The sequence below is a fragment of the Muntiacus reevesi genome, chromosome 18 (genome assembly GCF_963930625.1).
Source record: "Muntiacus reevesi chromosome 18, mMunRee1.1, whole genome shotgun sequence".
Classification (NCBI taxonomy): Eukaryota; Metazoa; Chordata; class Mammalia; order Artiodactyla; family Cervidae; genus Muntiacus; species Muntiacus reevesi.
The window spans coordinates 26,534,609-26,549,371 of record NC_089266.1 but is presented as its reverse complement, the minus strand read 5'-3'; the positions used below and the strand labels follow the sequence as shown (position 1 = coordinate 26,549,371).

Sequence of the window (14,763 nt, the reverse complement as noted above, 5' to 3'; positions counted from 1 at the left end):
CATACAGGTACTGGAAAACTGGGCTTTTCTTTTGTGAGGATCACAGCGCTTATGGTGTCTTGTAATCGTTTGTGGGTGGGAACAGGAAATGGTGTCATTATCTCCATCCCATTGACAGAAAGTAAGTACATTTTTAGGTAACTGTCACAGAAGAGTTGTGGGGAGTAGCCTTGTCTGAAATTCAAGTGGAAGGAATTGAGCTAAATCATAGAACTAAATTGGCAAACCTGTGGTAATTCAGAAAGTCAAGCTGATGGCAAAGATCTAACTATTGTTCCTTCACTCTTTCTGTGGAACCTACAAACTCTAGCAAATGTATCAGGACTAATATTTACAGTTAAAAGTTTTTCATTTTGAAAAACTGTTTTTCTCATTTTGGGAATCACAATCCTATTTCCTTAAATAATGGTCAAAGTCTGTTTTTCTTTCAACCTTATTATGCTAGTATCCAGAAACATTTCCTAACTACCTAATATCCTAGTTTTTCACACCTCTGTGGCAATTAGTTTAGAATATTCCATTTAGCTTATGAGCTATGGGAGACATTTTTTACTTAGGACGTCATCAAACACTGACTTGTGTTAGAGATAAGCTATCTTGTATTTGAAAAGAATGTGAACAAAATGTACTTCGTATGTTTTTCGTACTGTGTTCCATTACATTGATCACTCATTATATAAGTGATTTTGTGTTGCAGAATTCATGGGCAGGATTTGAGAAAATTGCCATAAAGTAATTTAATAAATAAACACATCAGAATTTAAAACGATTTGAAAATATTACCATAAAATAACGTAATAAACACACCAGAATTTTTAGGAGAAAGGAGGAAGACTGGATGTTGTTACATTTTGAGCCTTTAAAGAACCTAAATTTTTTTTTTCTTCTCCCTGACACTGCATGGCTTGTAGGATCTTAGTTCCCCAGCTAGGGATAGAACCTGGGTCCCCAGCAGTGGAGGCATAGAATCCTAACCATTTGACTGCCAGGGAATTCCCTAAAGAACCTAAATTCTTAATCCTAGCTGTATTTTCTTTAAAATTTTTTAAATTTAATTAGTTAATTTATTTTTGGGGCCTCCGCTGGGTCTTCCTTGCAGCGTGTGGGCTTTTTTAGTCATGACAAGCAGGGGCTACTCTCTAGTTGCAGTGCCTGGGCTTCTCATTGCTTCTCATTGTTGCAGAGTGCAGGCTTTAGCATATCTGGGCTTCAGTAGTTCCAGGGATGGGCTCAGTGGCACAGGGCTTAGTAGCCCCATGGCATGTGGAATCTTCTCAACTTGGAATGAAACCCACGTTCCCTGCATTGGCAGGCATATTCCTAACCAGTGGACCACCAGGGGAGTCCTTTTTTTTTTTTAATTTTTAAAAAAATGTTGGCTGTGCAAGGTCTTCATTGCAACATGCAGGCTTCTTTAGTTGCCCCCAGAATGTGGGATCTTAGTTCCCTGACCAAAGGTTGAACCTGTGTCCCCTGCATTGAAAGGCAGATTCTTAACCACTGGACAACTACTTATAAATCTACATGTTTAGACCACTTATATCTTACAAGATTCCAGGATCTCCAGAGTTCATTTCAGTTCTTTATAGATGAGAGTTCCATTTTGGCATAGTCATTTGCATAGGATTTCTTCAAGAAAAGGGGGGAATATTTGCATTTAGGAAATGCTCCCCAGTAAGTTCTTATTCATTGAAATTGCTTTATAATTAAGAAAAGCAAAATCACAGTAAATAAAATTGTCCTTTTTGAGCAGCGATGTTCTTCAGAGGCTTTGGTAAGAACTTTGTATGTTGCTTGGTATTATACCAAGTTGGATTTTGTTTATTTAGTTAGGAGCGTTGAGCTCCTGAGTTGCCAGATAGAATATGCGAAGAGTGGCAGCTCACAGTAACCCTCCTCCTCCCTGTCACGCACCTCTCCATGTCCCCTCTCCTCCTTTCTCACTTCAGCCGTAATCCTCCACCAGGGACGCTTACTGGGGCTGAGGGGTAAGTCCAGATCCTGAGCCACACTCTTCTTCCCGGCTTCTCATGGCCACCGTGAGGCCATTCTCACGTCTCTAGATACCCTCTTGAATGTTCCTAAATGTCATCCACTTGCAATCACTGCATTGCAGCAGGTGTTCTTTTGTTTTTTAATGTTTGTTACATGGCCACGAACTACTGCTCAGCAGCTTAGTCTATTTATCATCTTTTGTTGCAGCTGAAATTTCTGTCAGACTTTGTTTTCCCTCCAATAAAAACACGAAACCTCTCTGAAAACTGTCATTAATCTACATTGTTTACTCTGTTACCAATCATGTTTCTTTCATTCACTTACTGGCACATGGAATGGGGTGTTTTGTGAGTCTGGTCATTCTAAAATAATTTAACCAACCATCAGTCTGGTGTAAATAAAAGCTATTTTATTGTACTGGATGGAGCCTTTTAAGCTCAGCTTTTTACCGTCACACAAGGGAAATATACTTAGCACAAGGGAGAAAAATGAAAAGATAAAGTATAAAAATTTTGCCTAAAAATAAACCTGTTTACTTTAAGCTATATAACTGGTTAGTTTTCTAAAATGAGGATTAAAAAACCAAATGGATCTACCTGAGAAAGCTGTTTTAACTAAAATGATTTTTTAATTAATAGATGTGTTTAGAAAGTAAACTTAGTGCTAGACTGGCAAAATCCCCTACTCCATATACTAAGATACTTAAAAATAACTAGCATGCTATATATCTCTTTTTTTCCAGCTTTGTCTTGAATTGGTATTGCTGCTCTTGTTTTATCTCAACTGGCTGTAGCTTTTAGATAATATAAGGATTAACCAGTAACCTCTTGCATCATTACTATTTTCTAGGGGAAAATATTTGGTGTTTGGTTTTTCTGTTGCAGCGAATAAAACATCAGGAGCATCGGGAAATCGTCCTGGAAGTGTCATTCGAGTATATGGTGATGAAAACAGTGATAAAGTGACGCCAGGGACATTTATACCCTATTGTTCAATGGCCCATGCACAGCTTTGCTTCCATGGGCACAGGGATGCTGTGAAATTCTTTGTGGCAGTCCCAGGTGAGTTAGAGTATTCTATTGAGAAGTTGCATGTCCAGTTGACTGTTGAACAATGTGCATTTGAACTGCATGGATTCATTTATACAGATTCTTTTCAGTAGTGAACACCATAGTACTGCATCATTCCATGGCTGGTTGAATCTTTGGATACAGATTGTGGTCATGTAAGAACCGTGAATATGGAAGGCTGACTATTAATTTTACTCAGATTTTTGACTACACAGAGAGTCAGTGCCCCAACTCCTGCATGGTTCAAGGACCAACTGTAATTGTCTGTCCCTCTCTCCAGTCTAATACTCAGTACTGGAATTACAGATAATTCCAACATAATCCTTGAAATGGTCTATAATGGAGATATGAATAAAGTGCTACAGAGATACTTGATAGAAGCTATTTATAATCTCTCTTCCACCCCAAAAACAAACTTGATTTTATTTAAGAGACTTCTTTCACTTTTGAAAAGCAGTAGTATTGTTTTGTCACTGCAGAATACCAAGAGTCGTTTTGACCTCATAAAGGAGATGTCTAAGAAGCCCTGTCATCAAGGCTCTATTCAGGAAGAGATGGGAAATGTGCCCTCATACCTCTATCAGAGTCATGGCAAAGGACAAACGTGGTCTGGGGGTCTGGGCCTCTGCCACTTGGTGTTTGTGTCGAGCAAGTTGCTTAACCTCTGATACTCGTTTCTTTATTTCCTAAGTGGGTGTGACTAATAGCTGTTCAACCAACCTTATTTGTTGTAAAGATTAATGAAAGGGCTTTGGGAACTATAAAGCACCATCTAGAAGAAAAGTGGCGGTTATGATGTCCAGTGGAAAATGTCCCTTGAGAATACTAAATGATGTTGCTGATCATCTGTAAGCAGGATCTGTGTTTTGGATTTTGGATTATTTTTTTTCCCTGTAAGATGCAAGTTTAGGAGTTAGACAAAGTTTAAATCTGGCTTTGCCACAGCAGCTATGTGACATTTGACATGGTGTTCTCTCAGTGTATTAGTCAGGGTTCTGCAGAGGAACAGAACCAAAAAAGTGTGGGGTAGGGAGAGAAAGAGGAAGAAAGAGAAGGATGCTGTGGGGAGAGAGATTGATTTAATTTAAGGAGTTGGTTCATGTGATTATGGGGGCTGGTAAGACTGAAATCTTCAGGGCAGGCTGAAGACCTAGAAAAGAGTTAGTGTTTACAGTTTAAATCTAAAGGCAGCCTTGAGGCAGAATTCCCTTCTCCTTGGGAGACATATCTTTTTCTCTTAAGGCCTTCAAACGATTGACCCACCCACATTATGGTAAGTGATCTGCTTTACTCAAAAGTCCACTGATTTAAATGTTCATTATATCTAAAAAATACCATCACAGTAGTATCTACACTGGAGTTTGACAAAAATGTATGGAGCCTAGCCAAGTTGGCACACATAAGATTAGCCACCATACTTTTTCCTGAGGATGTTCCAAAGACTAAGTGATTAAGTGTACCTAGCTGGCACATAGTACCCTAACCAGCTATTCAGTATTCTTAACAACATGGTAATGAGCTTCCTGAAGTGTATGTGTAATATTTTTGTATGATTATTTCCTCAAAATAAACTTTTAGAAGTGGTATTGCTGGTTACAGGCTTTTCTTGCTTTAAAAAAAAAATGCCATTGAGACTCATTTGAGTCTCCTTTATATTCTTCTAATCTTACTCCCTTCCCTCTTTTCTGCTCATCTATAACCACTATCCTGAAGTTGACATGTATTCTTCTGCCCATGTTTTTGTATTTTTACCACATTGGGACATATCTATAAATAATATATAGTATTTTTTATATTTTTGAACTTAAGTCTTATGTTGCACATATATTATTCTGCAAGTTGTTTCTCATTTTTGAGATTTGTTAATATTTATACATATACATAAAAATCTAGTTCATTAAAACTATCCTGTCCATGTCCAACATAACATAATTTTTTATAAAGTGTATCACAGGACTATGTCCTGGTAGCATCTCGAGGGATGGTCTGTATAGTTTGATCAAAAAATAGCAGATCTGGCAAGAAGTTACTCCATGCTCATAGAGATTATAGTGTGAATAATATTTCAAGATTTCTGTCATTTCATACTTAAAGATTATATCTTAAAACATAAATGTTAGAATTATGTATTAACCAGTCATTTTATTTGCATCATCTAAATTTAAAGTCATATGTATTATTTTTAAATATGAGAAAACCTTTGCATTTGAGTTTTCACATGGTGGCTCAGATGGTAAAGAGTCTCCCTGCAATGCAGGAGACCTGAGTTCAATCCCTGGGTCAGGAAGATCCCCTGGAGGAGGGAATGGCTACCCACTCCAGTATTCTTGCCTGGAGAATCCCATGGACAGAGGAGCCTGGCAGGCTACAGTCCATGGGGTTGCAAAGAGTCAGACACAACTGAGCAGCTAATAACTTAACTTATGGATTTGAAATTAACTCAGATATTAATTCTGAATATCCAAATTCATAAGGCTTAAGTTGAAGACTTTTCTCAGTCTCTTATGTAAACGCATTTGTACCCTGACAGAGGAGAGATCTTTTCACTACCCCTCAGATAAAATGATGTAGGTTATAATAGCCTGAAGCAGACAGCTAAGACCAGCTGAGCAATATACAGTTCTCATACTGGATTCTAGACGTGTTTGTGCTTTGGGACAAAATAGCTTTACCTTGATTTCAGAGTGGGCTTTCATGACCTTATAGATGTTTTCTTATCATGCAGAGGCTTTTATTAGAATGTACTTATTATGTTGTTCAGTTTTCTGAAAATACTCAGGAGTAAATGAGTCTCTCCCACTCTGATCCTTGATGAATAATATTTGCTTGCATCCCTATAAACAGGTCAAGTCATCAGCCCACAGAGTGGCGGCAGTGGTACCGATCTGACAGTTGACAAAGCAGGGCCGTCTGCACAGGAGCCTGGCGTCCAGACACCCCTGAAGTCTGTGCTTGTCATCAGTGGGGGAGAGGGCTACATTGACTTCCGAATGGGTAGGTCATTGGTTCTGTGGGCTCCGTTCCTACTGTTCTGTGATGTGGATTTTCACTCACCATAAACAAGAAACTCGGATATGTGATTTCTAAGGTTTTCTTTGAACCCTTTACTTGGATTTTATATTTCTTTTCTTTTTTTTTTTTTTGCTACTTCCATAATTCTTTTTCTTTTTATACCAAGGTGTGTTTGTTTGAAGGAGCATTAGAAAATAGCAGGGTTTTGTCGTATATTGAGGTGTATGTGAAGAGCTTATGGAGTCAGAAGACCTTAGGGAAATCATTCAAGCTCCCAGAACCTCAGTTTCTTCACCTGCAAAGTGAAGAAATAAAAATATCTCATAAAGTGCTGTTTACAACCAAATTCATTTCATTTGTTCATTCTCTCATAAACATTAATTATCTGCTGTGTGCATGAGATACAAAAACAAAGTCTCCCTCCAATAAATTACAGAACATGTCAATAAATTGCAGTGTTACAGATGCTCTGATAGAGAGTAGTCCGTTCTTTCTTGGAGTAGGAGAAGAGGGAAATCAAGAAATGATGCTTGAGATGACTCAGCACTGAAGGGCATGAGCCTGAAGAATTGGGTTGGGGATGATAGGGGGAAGGCTGGGGAGACTGGCATTTCAAGGTAAGAGATAGCTTGAAATGTGAAACTGCCTTAATTAAAGAAAAATTATTTTAAAATGACTAGAGCATGGAGTAGAAGCAAGTATAAATCTGACCACAGATCAATCTAGAAAGGGAAGGGTCTGGATTATGAAAGGCTTTTATATACCTAATTAAGGAGTTTATATTTTAAAGCAAAGGCAAATTATTGGAGAACTTTAGAGGAGCAATATGATTATATTTGTGTGTAAATGGATTGGAGATATAAGACTAGAGGTAGGAAAATGGGTTAGGAAAAAGTAAATGAATAAGGTAGTAACAGTAGGAGTAGACTAGCCCAGTGATGGGGAATTGGTAACTAACCGTGTGAAGAAAGAGGGAGTGATCTATTTACTTAGCAGTAAGGACTCTCAGAACAAAAGCAGCAGATCTGGTGGAGGGAGAGGAATGAGGACAGGTGCTGGACATGTTGACCTTGGAGCACATGGTAGTTGGGAGTTGTCTAGGTGGAAGAAGTCCATGGGGCTTTTAGGTATAAGGGTTTTATATCTCAGGAGGGAGGAATATGGGGACTCTTGGCATACAGTGGTGCTGAAAATCACAGGGGTTGATTAGTTCACCCAATAATATGTAGGGGCCAGAAGAAAAGATTCTAGGATAGAACCCTGTTTTAATACTCCATTTAAAGAATCATTAGAGTTTATGAAGGGATCTAAGAATTGACCAGAGAAGTTTAAAAGAAAATACAGAGAATTGATGATTATGAAAGTGTTGTGCTTTGTAAACTATAAAGCACTGATACATATATTTACTTGTTATAAATAAAGAAACCCTTTGCACTGGCCTAAAATCACAATGATTGACATAGTTTCTAAACATAAGGCTTTAGGGAATATAATGTTGTAGACTGGTGACAAATACTTCAGTTATAAATTCTGTTAAAAAAAAAAAAAGGAATATAAAATTTAAGGTCACATTAGGACTTCCCTTGTGGTCCAGTGGTTAAGAATCTACCTTGCAATGCTGGGGATGTGGGTTCAGTCCCTGGTGGGAGAACTAAGATCCCACATGCTAAGGAGCAACTACTGAGCCTGCGAGCCACAGCAGGAGAGTTGATGTAAAAGGCTTATTGACACATTTTAAAGGCAGGATTTTTAATGTTAAATTTAGCAACGGTGATGTCAATAGGAATGGAGAATACCTTTATAGAGATGGTCTTCATTTGGCTGGGTGATTTTTGGAACTTTTTCTTCCATTGCAACGTGGTAGTTGGAATGTAAAAATTGCTTAACTATGTTTGTCAGTATCTCTAGGCAATCCAGCCTGAAAAGCAGAATTTGTTTTAAAGCATGTGAAGTGTGTGTGTGTCTGACTCTTTGTGACTCTATGGGCTGTAACCTGCCAGATTCCTCTGTCCCTGGGATTCTCCAGGCAAGAATATTGGAGTGAGTTGCCACTGCCTCTTCCAGGGGATCTTCCCCACCCAGGGATTGAACCCATGACTCCTGAATTGGCAAGCGGATTCTTTACCACTGAGCCACCTGGGAAGCCTATCTTAAAGCATAGGTCGATTTTAATAGTAAATATGTTTTTTTAAAGGGTTTCCCAGGTGGTGCTAGTAGTAAAAGGACCAGATGCCAATGCAGGAGACATAAGAACTGTGGGTTTGATCCCTGGGTTGGGAAGATCTCCTGGAGGAGGGCCTGGCAACCCACTCCAGTATTCTTGTCTGGAGAATCCCATGGATAAAGGAACCTGGTGGGCTTACAGTCAATAGGGTCACAAAGTGTCGGATACAATTGAAGCAACTTAGCAGTGCACGCACATGCTTTTTTAAAATTGAATTTGATACTTTTTGTTCCATTTCTTTTTTCATATCCTGTAATATTTTAACAATGAGAAATTGATCTCAGTAGTCCTTTGCAGAAGTGAGACAGTGAAGATTCTGACTCATGGCATTTCTTTTACTGTGTTCTCTGAAATGGGCATCAGGCAAGTTTTATGTGTGCTGCAAATGGACTCACCATGAGTCTGATGTACATCAGCCTACACCTTCGATCTTGTCCCTAATCTGAGTCTCCTTATCATCTACCAGGTGATGAAGGTGGAGAATCAGAGCTTCTTGGAGAGGATCTTCCACTTGAACCTTCTGTCGCCAAAGCAGAAAGGAGTCACTTGATAGTGTGGCAAGTGATGTATGGTAGTGAGTGAACCCATAGGAAACAGATGGCAACAGGGAAGCCATCTCTTCTGCATGGTTTATTTTCCCTTTATTTAATGGTCTCTTTGTGAAATAAGTTTCACCACATAATATGTGAGCATTTTTTTCTGTTAACTTTATGCTATAAAATCTGTCCTACTGTAACAATACAGGAGCTAGCTGATTTACTGCACCAGTGTTATAGGCAATTTCAGTATATTATCAAATCAAAGAATGTTTACTTTCTGCAAACTGGCGAATTTTAGAAAGCAATCCAGATGTGGTTTACTCTTGCACAGTTAATGTCACTTACTTCATTTGATGGGGTCACTTTTTAGCTGTCACTAATAATGGAATTAATGGAAATACTTGATATATGAAACTGTACCATTAAGTACAATAGTAAAGTTTCTCCCAATGTATTATAAAATTGACACAAACTAATGTTAGGTGGATTATCAAGATTTATCTAAATGTCCGTAGAGGGCTAAAAGCTAACTGTAAATTACTCTAACTTTCACTTTCAAATCTGACAAATCTTGTTTATATGGTATATAAAACTTTGTTTTCATCAGATTTTGCGGGGGGGTTTTATATTAAAGAAATTAAGACTACACTATTTAAATAAAAATTTCTTGTTTCTGACTTATTAGAGCTCTAAAGTTTATGAGGCCTGCTTTTCTGAATATTCTACTTGATTTTTTGTTTTTGAGACTGATGTCACTCATTTTCATACTGACATATTTGAAAGGTTTATTGTTTAAAAGGCTTAGAAAATGCACTTCAGCAATGGAGGATTTTTTTTTTTTTTTTTAAGGAAATTGTGGTTTGGATTTCTTATACCAATGGATGGTGGTGGTTGGATGAGCTTTTTTCCATGTAAAAAATTCACTTGTTTACCAGTTGTTCTTTGACTGCTCTTACCAGTTAATAAGAGTAAAGCTTTAGTGGTGATGGAGTATGGCCTAATGAACTGAATGAGTAATTTGATTAGCAGTGGTATTTTCTGTTGTTCTGTATAAAACTATATAACTGCCCATACTTGATATTCTGTACATAAATGAAATTTAAGCTTTTATGCCCTTTTGAGATTAAAATGCCATCTTCAAAGAAGAAAACTGAAAGAAAAGCAAAAATAGCATAAAGTAAAAGTTGACTTTACATCTTTTCACTCACAATAGAGTGAAAAATAGTCTGTGTTTAACTGACTTTCTTGTTTAATAAGTTTTTAAAACCATTATGCTATAGTTTTTCTTCCCCTCTCAGACTTCTTGAAAACGTATGATTTACCATTCTTAATCCATCACTTTAAGCAAAACTAAATATAGGTTTAAGTACTGATTTAAAATATAAACTTACAGAACAAAGGCACCACCCCCCCCCCGCCCTGCCCCCTCCCCCCCAAGTCAGAAGGACTGCTTCAGGATAAGGAAGCAACAAAGGTCTCAGTTTGTCTCAGCATCCTTAAGGACCAAGTACTTTACTTCTGAACTGTAGTGGAAAGATATTTGTAAAAAGTACCGCCAGTATGTTTTAAACATATAGATGATTAGCCTAGATTATAAAGTATGTAGGATTTAATACATCAGAGAGGGCCTTTGGATACATTTGGTCACATGTGTCTAGAAGCACATTTTATACACAGTACAATTTTCCCACTTTAGATGAGTAGGAGGAAAAAAACTCTTGGTAAAAGCTTTAGGAAAGGGATAATTTTTTAACTTGAACTACTTAGACACTTTTTTCAAGCCACCAAAACTTAGGTCACTTTTCCATAGCTTATAAGTTATGTTTTTAACTGATATTTTATTTTAAATCTGAGCCATTGTTGGCAGTACCTTAAAATAAAAAATCATACCATTAAATGTTTTGGGAGAACGTTGTATAAAATTCACAAAAAAGAGACAGCCAAATGTTTGAGAATTTTAATCCCAAGAAGTAAACATCCTAGAGTCAGACCCCACGTTTCAGTCTTTTACATGTTTCTATGACTGAATGTAATTTAGGAAATCAGGAGTTAAAAATGAAAAATGCAAACATGTTACAGTGGTTGTTTATTATTGCTCTTTATAAACTTATTGGCTTTAACTTAAGGAATATAGGTGTGTAGTTATTTTATCTAAAGCTGTCAGATGTCTGTGGCCCTGTTAAACTTCAGGGACTAGAGAGAGTACAAAAATGCCTATACAATTTGTTTTTAGAGCTTGTCTTTATGTTTGTAATTTCAGTTCTATATTTTCTACAGATTGCTTTACTTCCACCTTTTCTCCGACAGTAGGTTTATATTCTTGTCAAGGTGGTAACCTTTGGTAGAAAATGCCCAAATCTAAGTTTCTGCAAGCAGCGAGTGGTTGGTTTAAACTGCCTATAGCTACTACATCAATGGTAGAGAAGAGGCTTGAGTACCTTGGGTTGGTCTCTCCATGTAAGAAGAAATTACCCCCATTGGAAGAAATAAGGAATACCTGAGAATTTTCTCATTCTGTTATATTTGGCTTATGTATGTCATTGAACCATGTAAAATTGCTGATATTCAGCCATTGCTGATCTACAAAATGACAGTATCATATACATCAACCTAATACTTAACTGCTCAATGCAGGTTAAAATCCCTATGAGGCAAAGGGAGAATATTCTTTAGGAACTCAGTTTTGAATGTTTTTCTCTTAACTCATGTGGATCTAAAATTTAAAATAGGAATGAATGTCTTAACCACAGCTTGTTGAGAGTGTGAAACATTTTGAGCACAAAATATGCAGCACATAACTTTTCACATGAAGTGTGTTGCATAGAAAAGGTTAAAATACATTCTCTGAGTTGCTGTGTTGTTCATTTCTTGTAAAGGTCTTCCTACATTTGAGAATAGAACTTTTAAATGGCTGCCTTAGTGACAAAACAAAGGAAAACACTTGTCTCATAATAAGTAACTGTCCTAAAGAACGTGTGTCTTGCAAATGCTGTAGAACTGCATATTTATTTCCTTGTGAGTATTATGACCATTAGCAAAGGATTCAGTCAGATTTAGGGCTCTTCTTAATTGATCATGTTGAGAAAGGGACTCATTTTGGTCCCAGTTTGTAAAGGGAAGAGAAGAGAGAAATGTGGAAATCATAAGTGCTTTTCTAACAGGGTTATGCTATTTTGTAACACTAAATGTCTTTTCCTTTTTTAAAAAAAAATAAGTTTTTATTATTAATTTTGTCGTATATTTCTCAACATTATTTTAACTGTTTTATGGTCTGAATTTGTCTTTTGTCCTAGACATTTTATTTGGAATTTTATTTGCCTCTATAATCTTAAAAATGGGTTCTAGAGTATCCCACTTGCTATTTCTTTAGAGGCTGATGCTTCATTTCTATGAGCAAAAAGCTCATTTGGCAATGTAGTTATTTCAGTATTTATTTCTATTATGGAATCCCTGGGGTTCGGAATGTAACTTTGTATATGAAATATATATATAAATATGTATATGAAACATGTATGAGGAGTGTGTTTTGTTTTGTTTCTGCTTTTCCCAGGGGTCTGATCTTGATTTATATTTGAAAAGCCCAGTTATCCCCCATCAAACATGTCATTCCAAGGGTCAGGATTGATTTGGCACTGGCTGAAAGTGAGCAGTGAGAAATACATAAAGAACATGTTTGCCTAGCTCACGTGTTTAAGTGACAATGTGAATAGTAGACAATAAGGCTTTCTAGAAATGTGGGTATGCTGAGTAACAACCCACACATGATACTGAGGCATACCATTTGCCAGATCACTCAGTAATAAGAGGAAGGCTATAATGTAGATGTTAATACAGTGTGCTTATTGTGATCCATTTGCTTGAGAGAGACTGGAACGAAGGGTGATTATAAAACTAATCATGTGGTACACAGTGTGAACCCAGTGCAGTGGTATGTAGTCTGATGCCGTGTTCTTTGTTTATAAGATTGTGGGGCTCTAACATGATAGTAAAAGTAGTCCTGATTGCCACGTTGACAGAACAGTTCACTAGTCGGCGGCACATCCATCCATCCAGTGAGGTTGGATGCTCTAGAATATAACGAACAGCCTGCCTCATTCCTACTTTACAGGACCTTACCTAACTGCCCCTTGGTACTTTGGGCCTGCCCAGTCATTGTTTTGGAAGCTGATTTTTTTGAGCCTCATTTAGTCATATTCCTTATTCAGCCAGTCTCTAGTGAGAGACTGGAGTAGCTCAGTGTAGGACAGCAAATGTTCATAAGAATTTTGTTGGGGGAACAGGACAGGAGCCAGGAACTGTAGCCTTCAGTCCCACACAGTGCTGAGACTGGCTTTCAAAACTTAGTGAAAAGATACTGCCTAAACCTCCAAGCTCTACCTCACTAGCCCCAAGCCCTCGCACACTCAATGTGGACAGGAGAGCCTTGGTGACTACAAAAGCAAGAACCTCATCCTTAGCTCTGAAGAAGGTCCCGGGTTTCGGCCAAATGTGCACCTCATTGGGCTTCACTGGCTCAGCTGATAAAACATCCGCCTGCAGTGAGGGAGACCTGAGTCTGATCCCTGGGTTGGGAAGATGCCCTGGAGAAGGGAACAGCTACCACTCCAGTATTCTGGCCTGGAGAATTCCAAGGACTAACATCCATGGGGTAGAAAGGAGTTGGACACGAGTGATCGACTTTCACTTTCACTCTCATCTTCAGTTGTAGCCAGTGTGTTAGGAAAGATAGAGAACTTCTCAGACTGTCTTAGTACAGTTCAAGTTTACAACTCATTTCCTTTAAAGACAGTTGTATATAATGGGAAAGAAGGCAGTAGACCTGAATAGGCCCTACCCCTACTGTGACCCTTAGCCTCTCACCTCAGCATAGTACTCCACAGCCATCCACAAAGTCATGCAACTACTCCAGACCTGGTGAATTGACTGTCTTATGGGGCCTGGGCCCAGGCATCTGCTGCTTTAACATCTTTGGTTTGGACCTTAGTTCTCATGTGTTAAAGGAGGGTTGGTTTATCCAGGTGATCTTAAAAAAATCCTTGCTCTAACCTTTCTGGTTCTGTGACCCTGGCTCTAATTTGTGTTGGTATGTTGTCTACAGATACTAACCATACCTGCTTGCAGGTCCAAGGTTGCCCAGTCTCAGTAGAATTCAATTATTATGAAAATCCAGTTTATGAGAACATCACTACAACAGAAGGAGGCAGTTTAGCTCCTCGCTTTTACGTCCAAGCGGAACATTGGCTCCCACCCACAGACAGAAAGTAATTATGGTTTGATTTGAGGCCTCAAGGCAGAAGGTAGACCATCTCTGCGGGCAGCAACTTCACAGAAAAGCTGCAGTTCACAACGAGGCCAGGAGAGGGAGGTGTGGCCAGAATCATCCAGGAGCTAGTTAGTTCCAGAAATGAATTAGTGAATATTTCCTTCTTTGTCTAATCTCCAGAGTATCAGAGTACTGATGTGTTTGGTAAAACAGTTACCCTGGTGATTCTGATCCTTTTAATTGGGATTAGCTGCTTGAGAGGAACTCAAGCAGCCCAGCTAGATTCACAAACAGCTTCTTCATTCTCAGCACATGGTGACTTGCTAGCAGGCTCACCCCAGACCCAACCCAATGCTCTTTCCTTTTTGATTTATGGATAACTGAAGTTTAGGGCACTTTGCTACATTAAAAGCATAAAGGGAATGTTTCACTCCATTCATTTGGTAAGGCTATTCTTTTTTTCATAGGAAAAAAAAAGCTATAACCCTTTAGTTGTTATGGCTAGCTTACATAAATATAACATCTAATAATTTTCTCAAGGTGTTTCTCCATAAATTCACAGGTGAACCACAGAGCCACTCTTTGGAGTGTTATACTTTGTCCTCAGGTGATCCAGAGGCCTGGCCAAAGGAGACAACTTACCCATTGGTAAACAGGTCT

General features: G+C 38.2%; 1 protein-coding gene across 3 annotated transcripts in view; it reads left to right on the top strand.

The window, feature by feature from the left end:
* The window catches only part of SPAG9 (sperm associated antigen 9), a 153,843-nt gene extending 141,493 nt beyond the window's left edge, over positions 1 to 12,350 (top strand). For 2 of the 3 annotated variants that reach the window (XM_065911018.1, XM_065911016.1), the window contains exons 26-30: positions 8 to 121; positions 1,950 to 1,988; positions 2,880 to 3,056; positions 5,910 to 6,059; positions 8,768 to 12,350. In XM_065911018.1, the coding sequence (XP_065767090.1) occupies positions 8 to 121; positions 1,950 to 1,988; positions 2,880 to 3,056; positions 5,910 to 6,059; positions 8,768 to 8,883 (596 nt within the window). In that variant the 3' untranslated portion in view covers positions 8,884 to 12,350. The remainder of the gene's footprint in view (positions 1 to 7; positions 122 to 1,949; positions 1,989 to 2,879; positions 3,057 to 5,909; positions 6,060 to 8,767) is intronic. The other variant, XM_065911017.1, reaches the window with a different exon arrangement.
* The last annotated feature ends 2,413 nt before the right edge of the window (positions 12,351 to 14,763 follow it).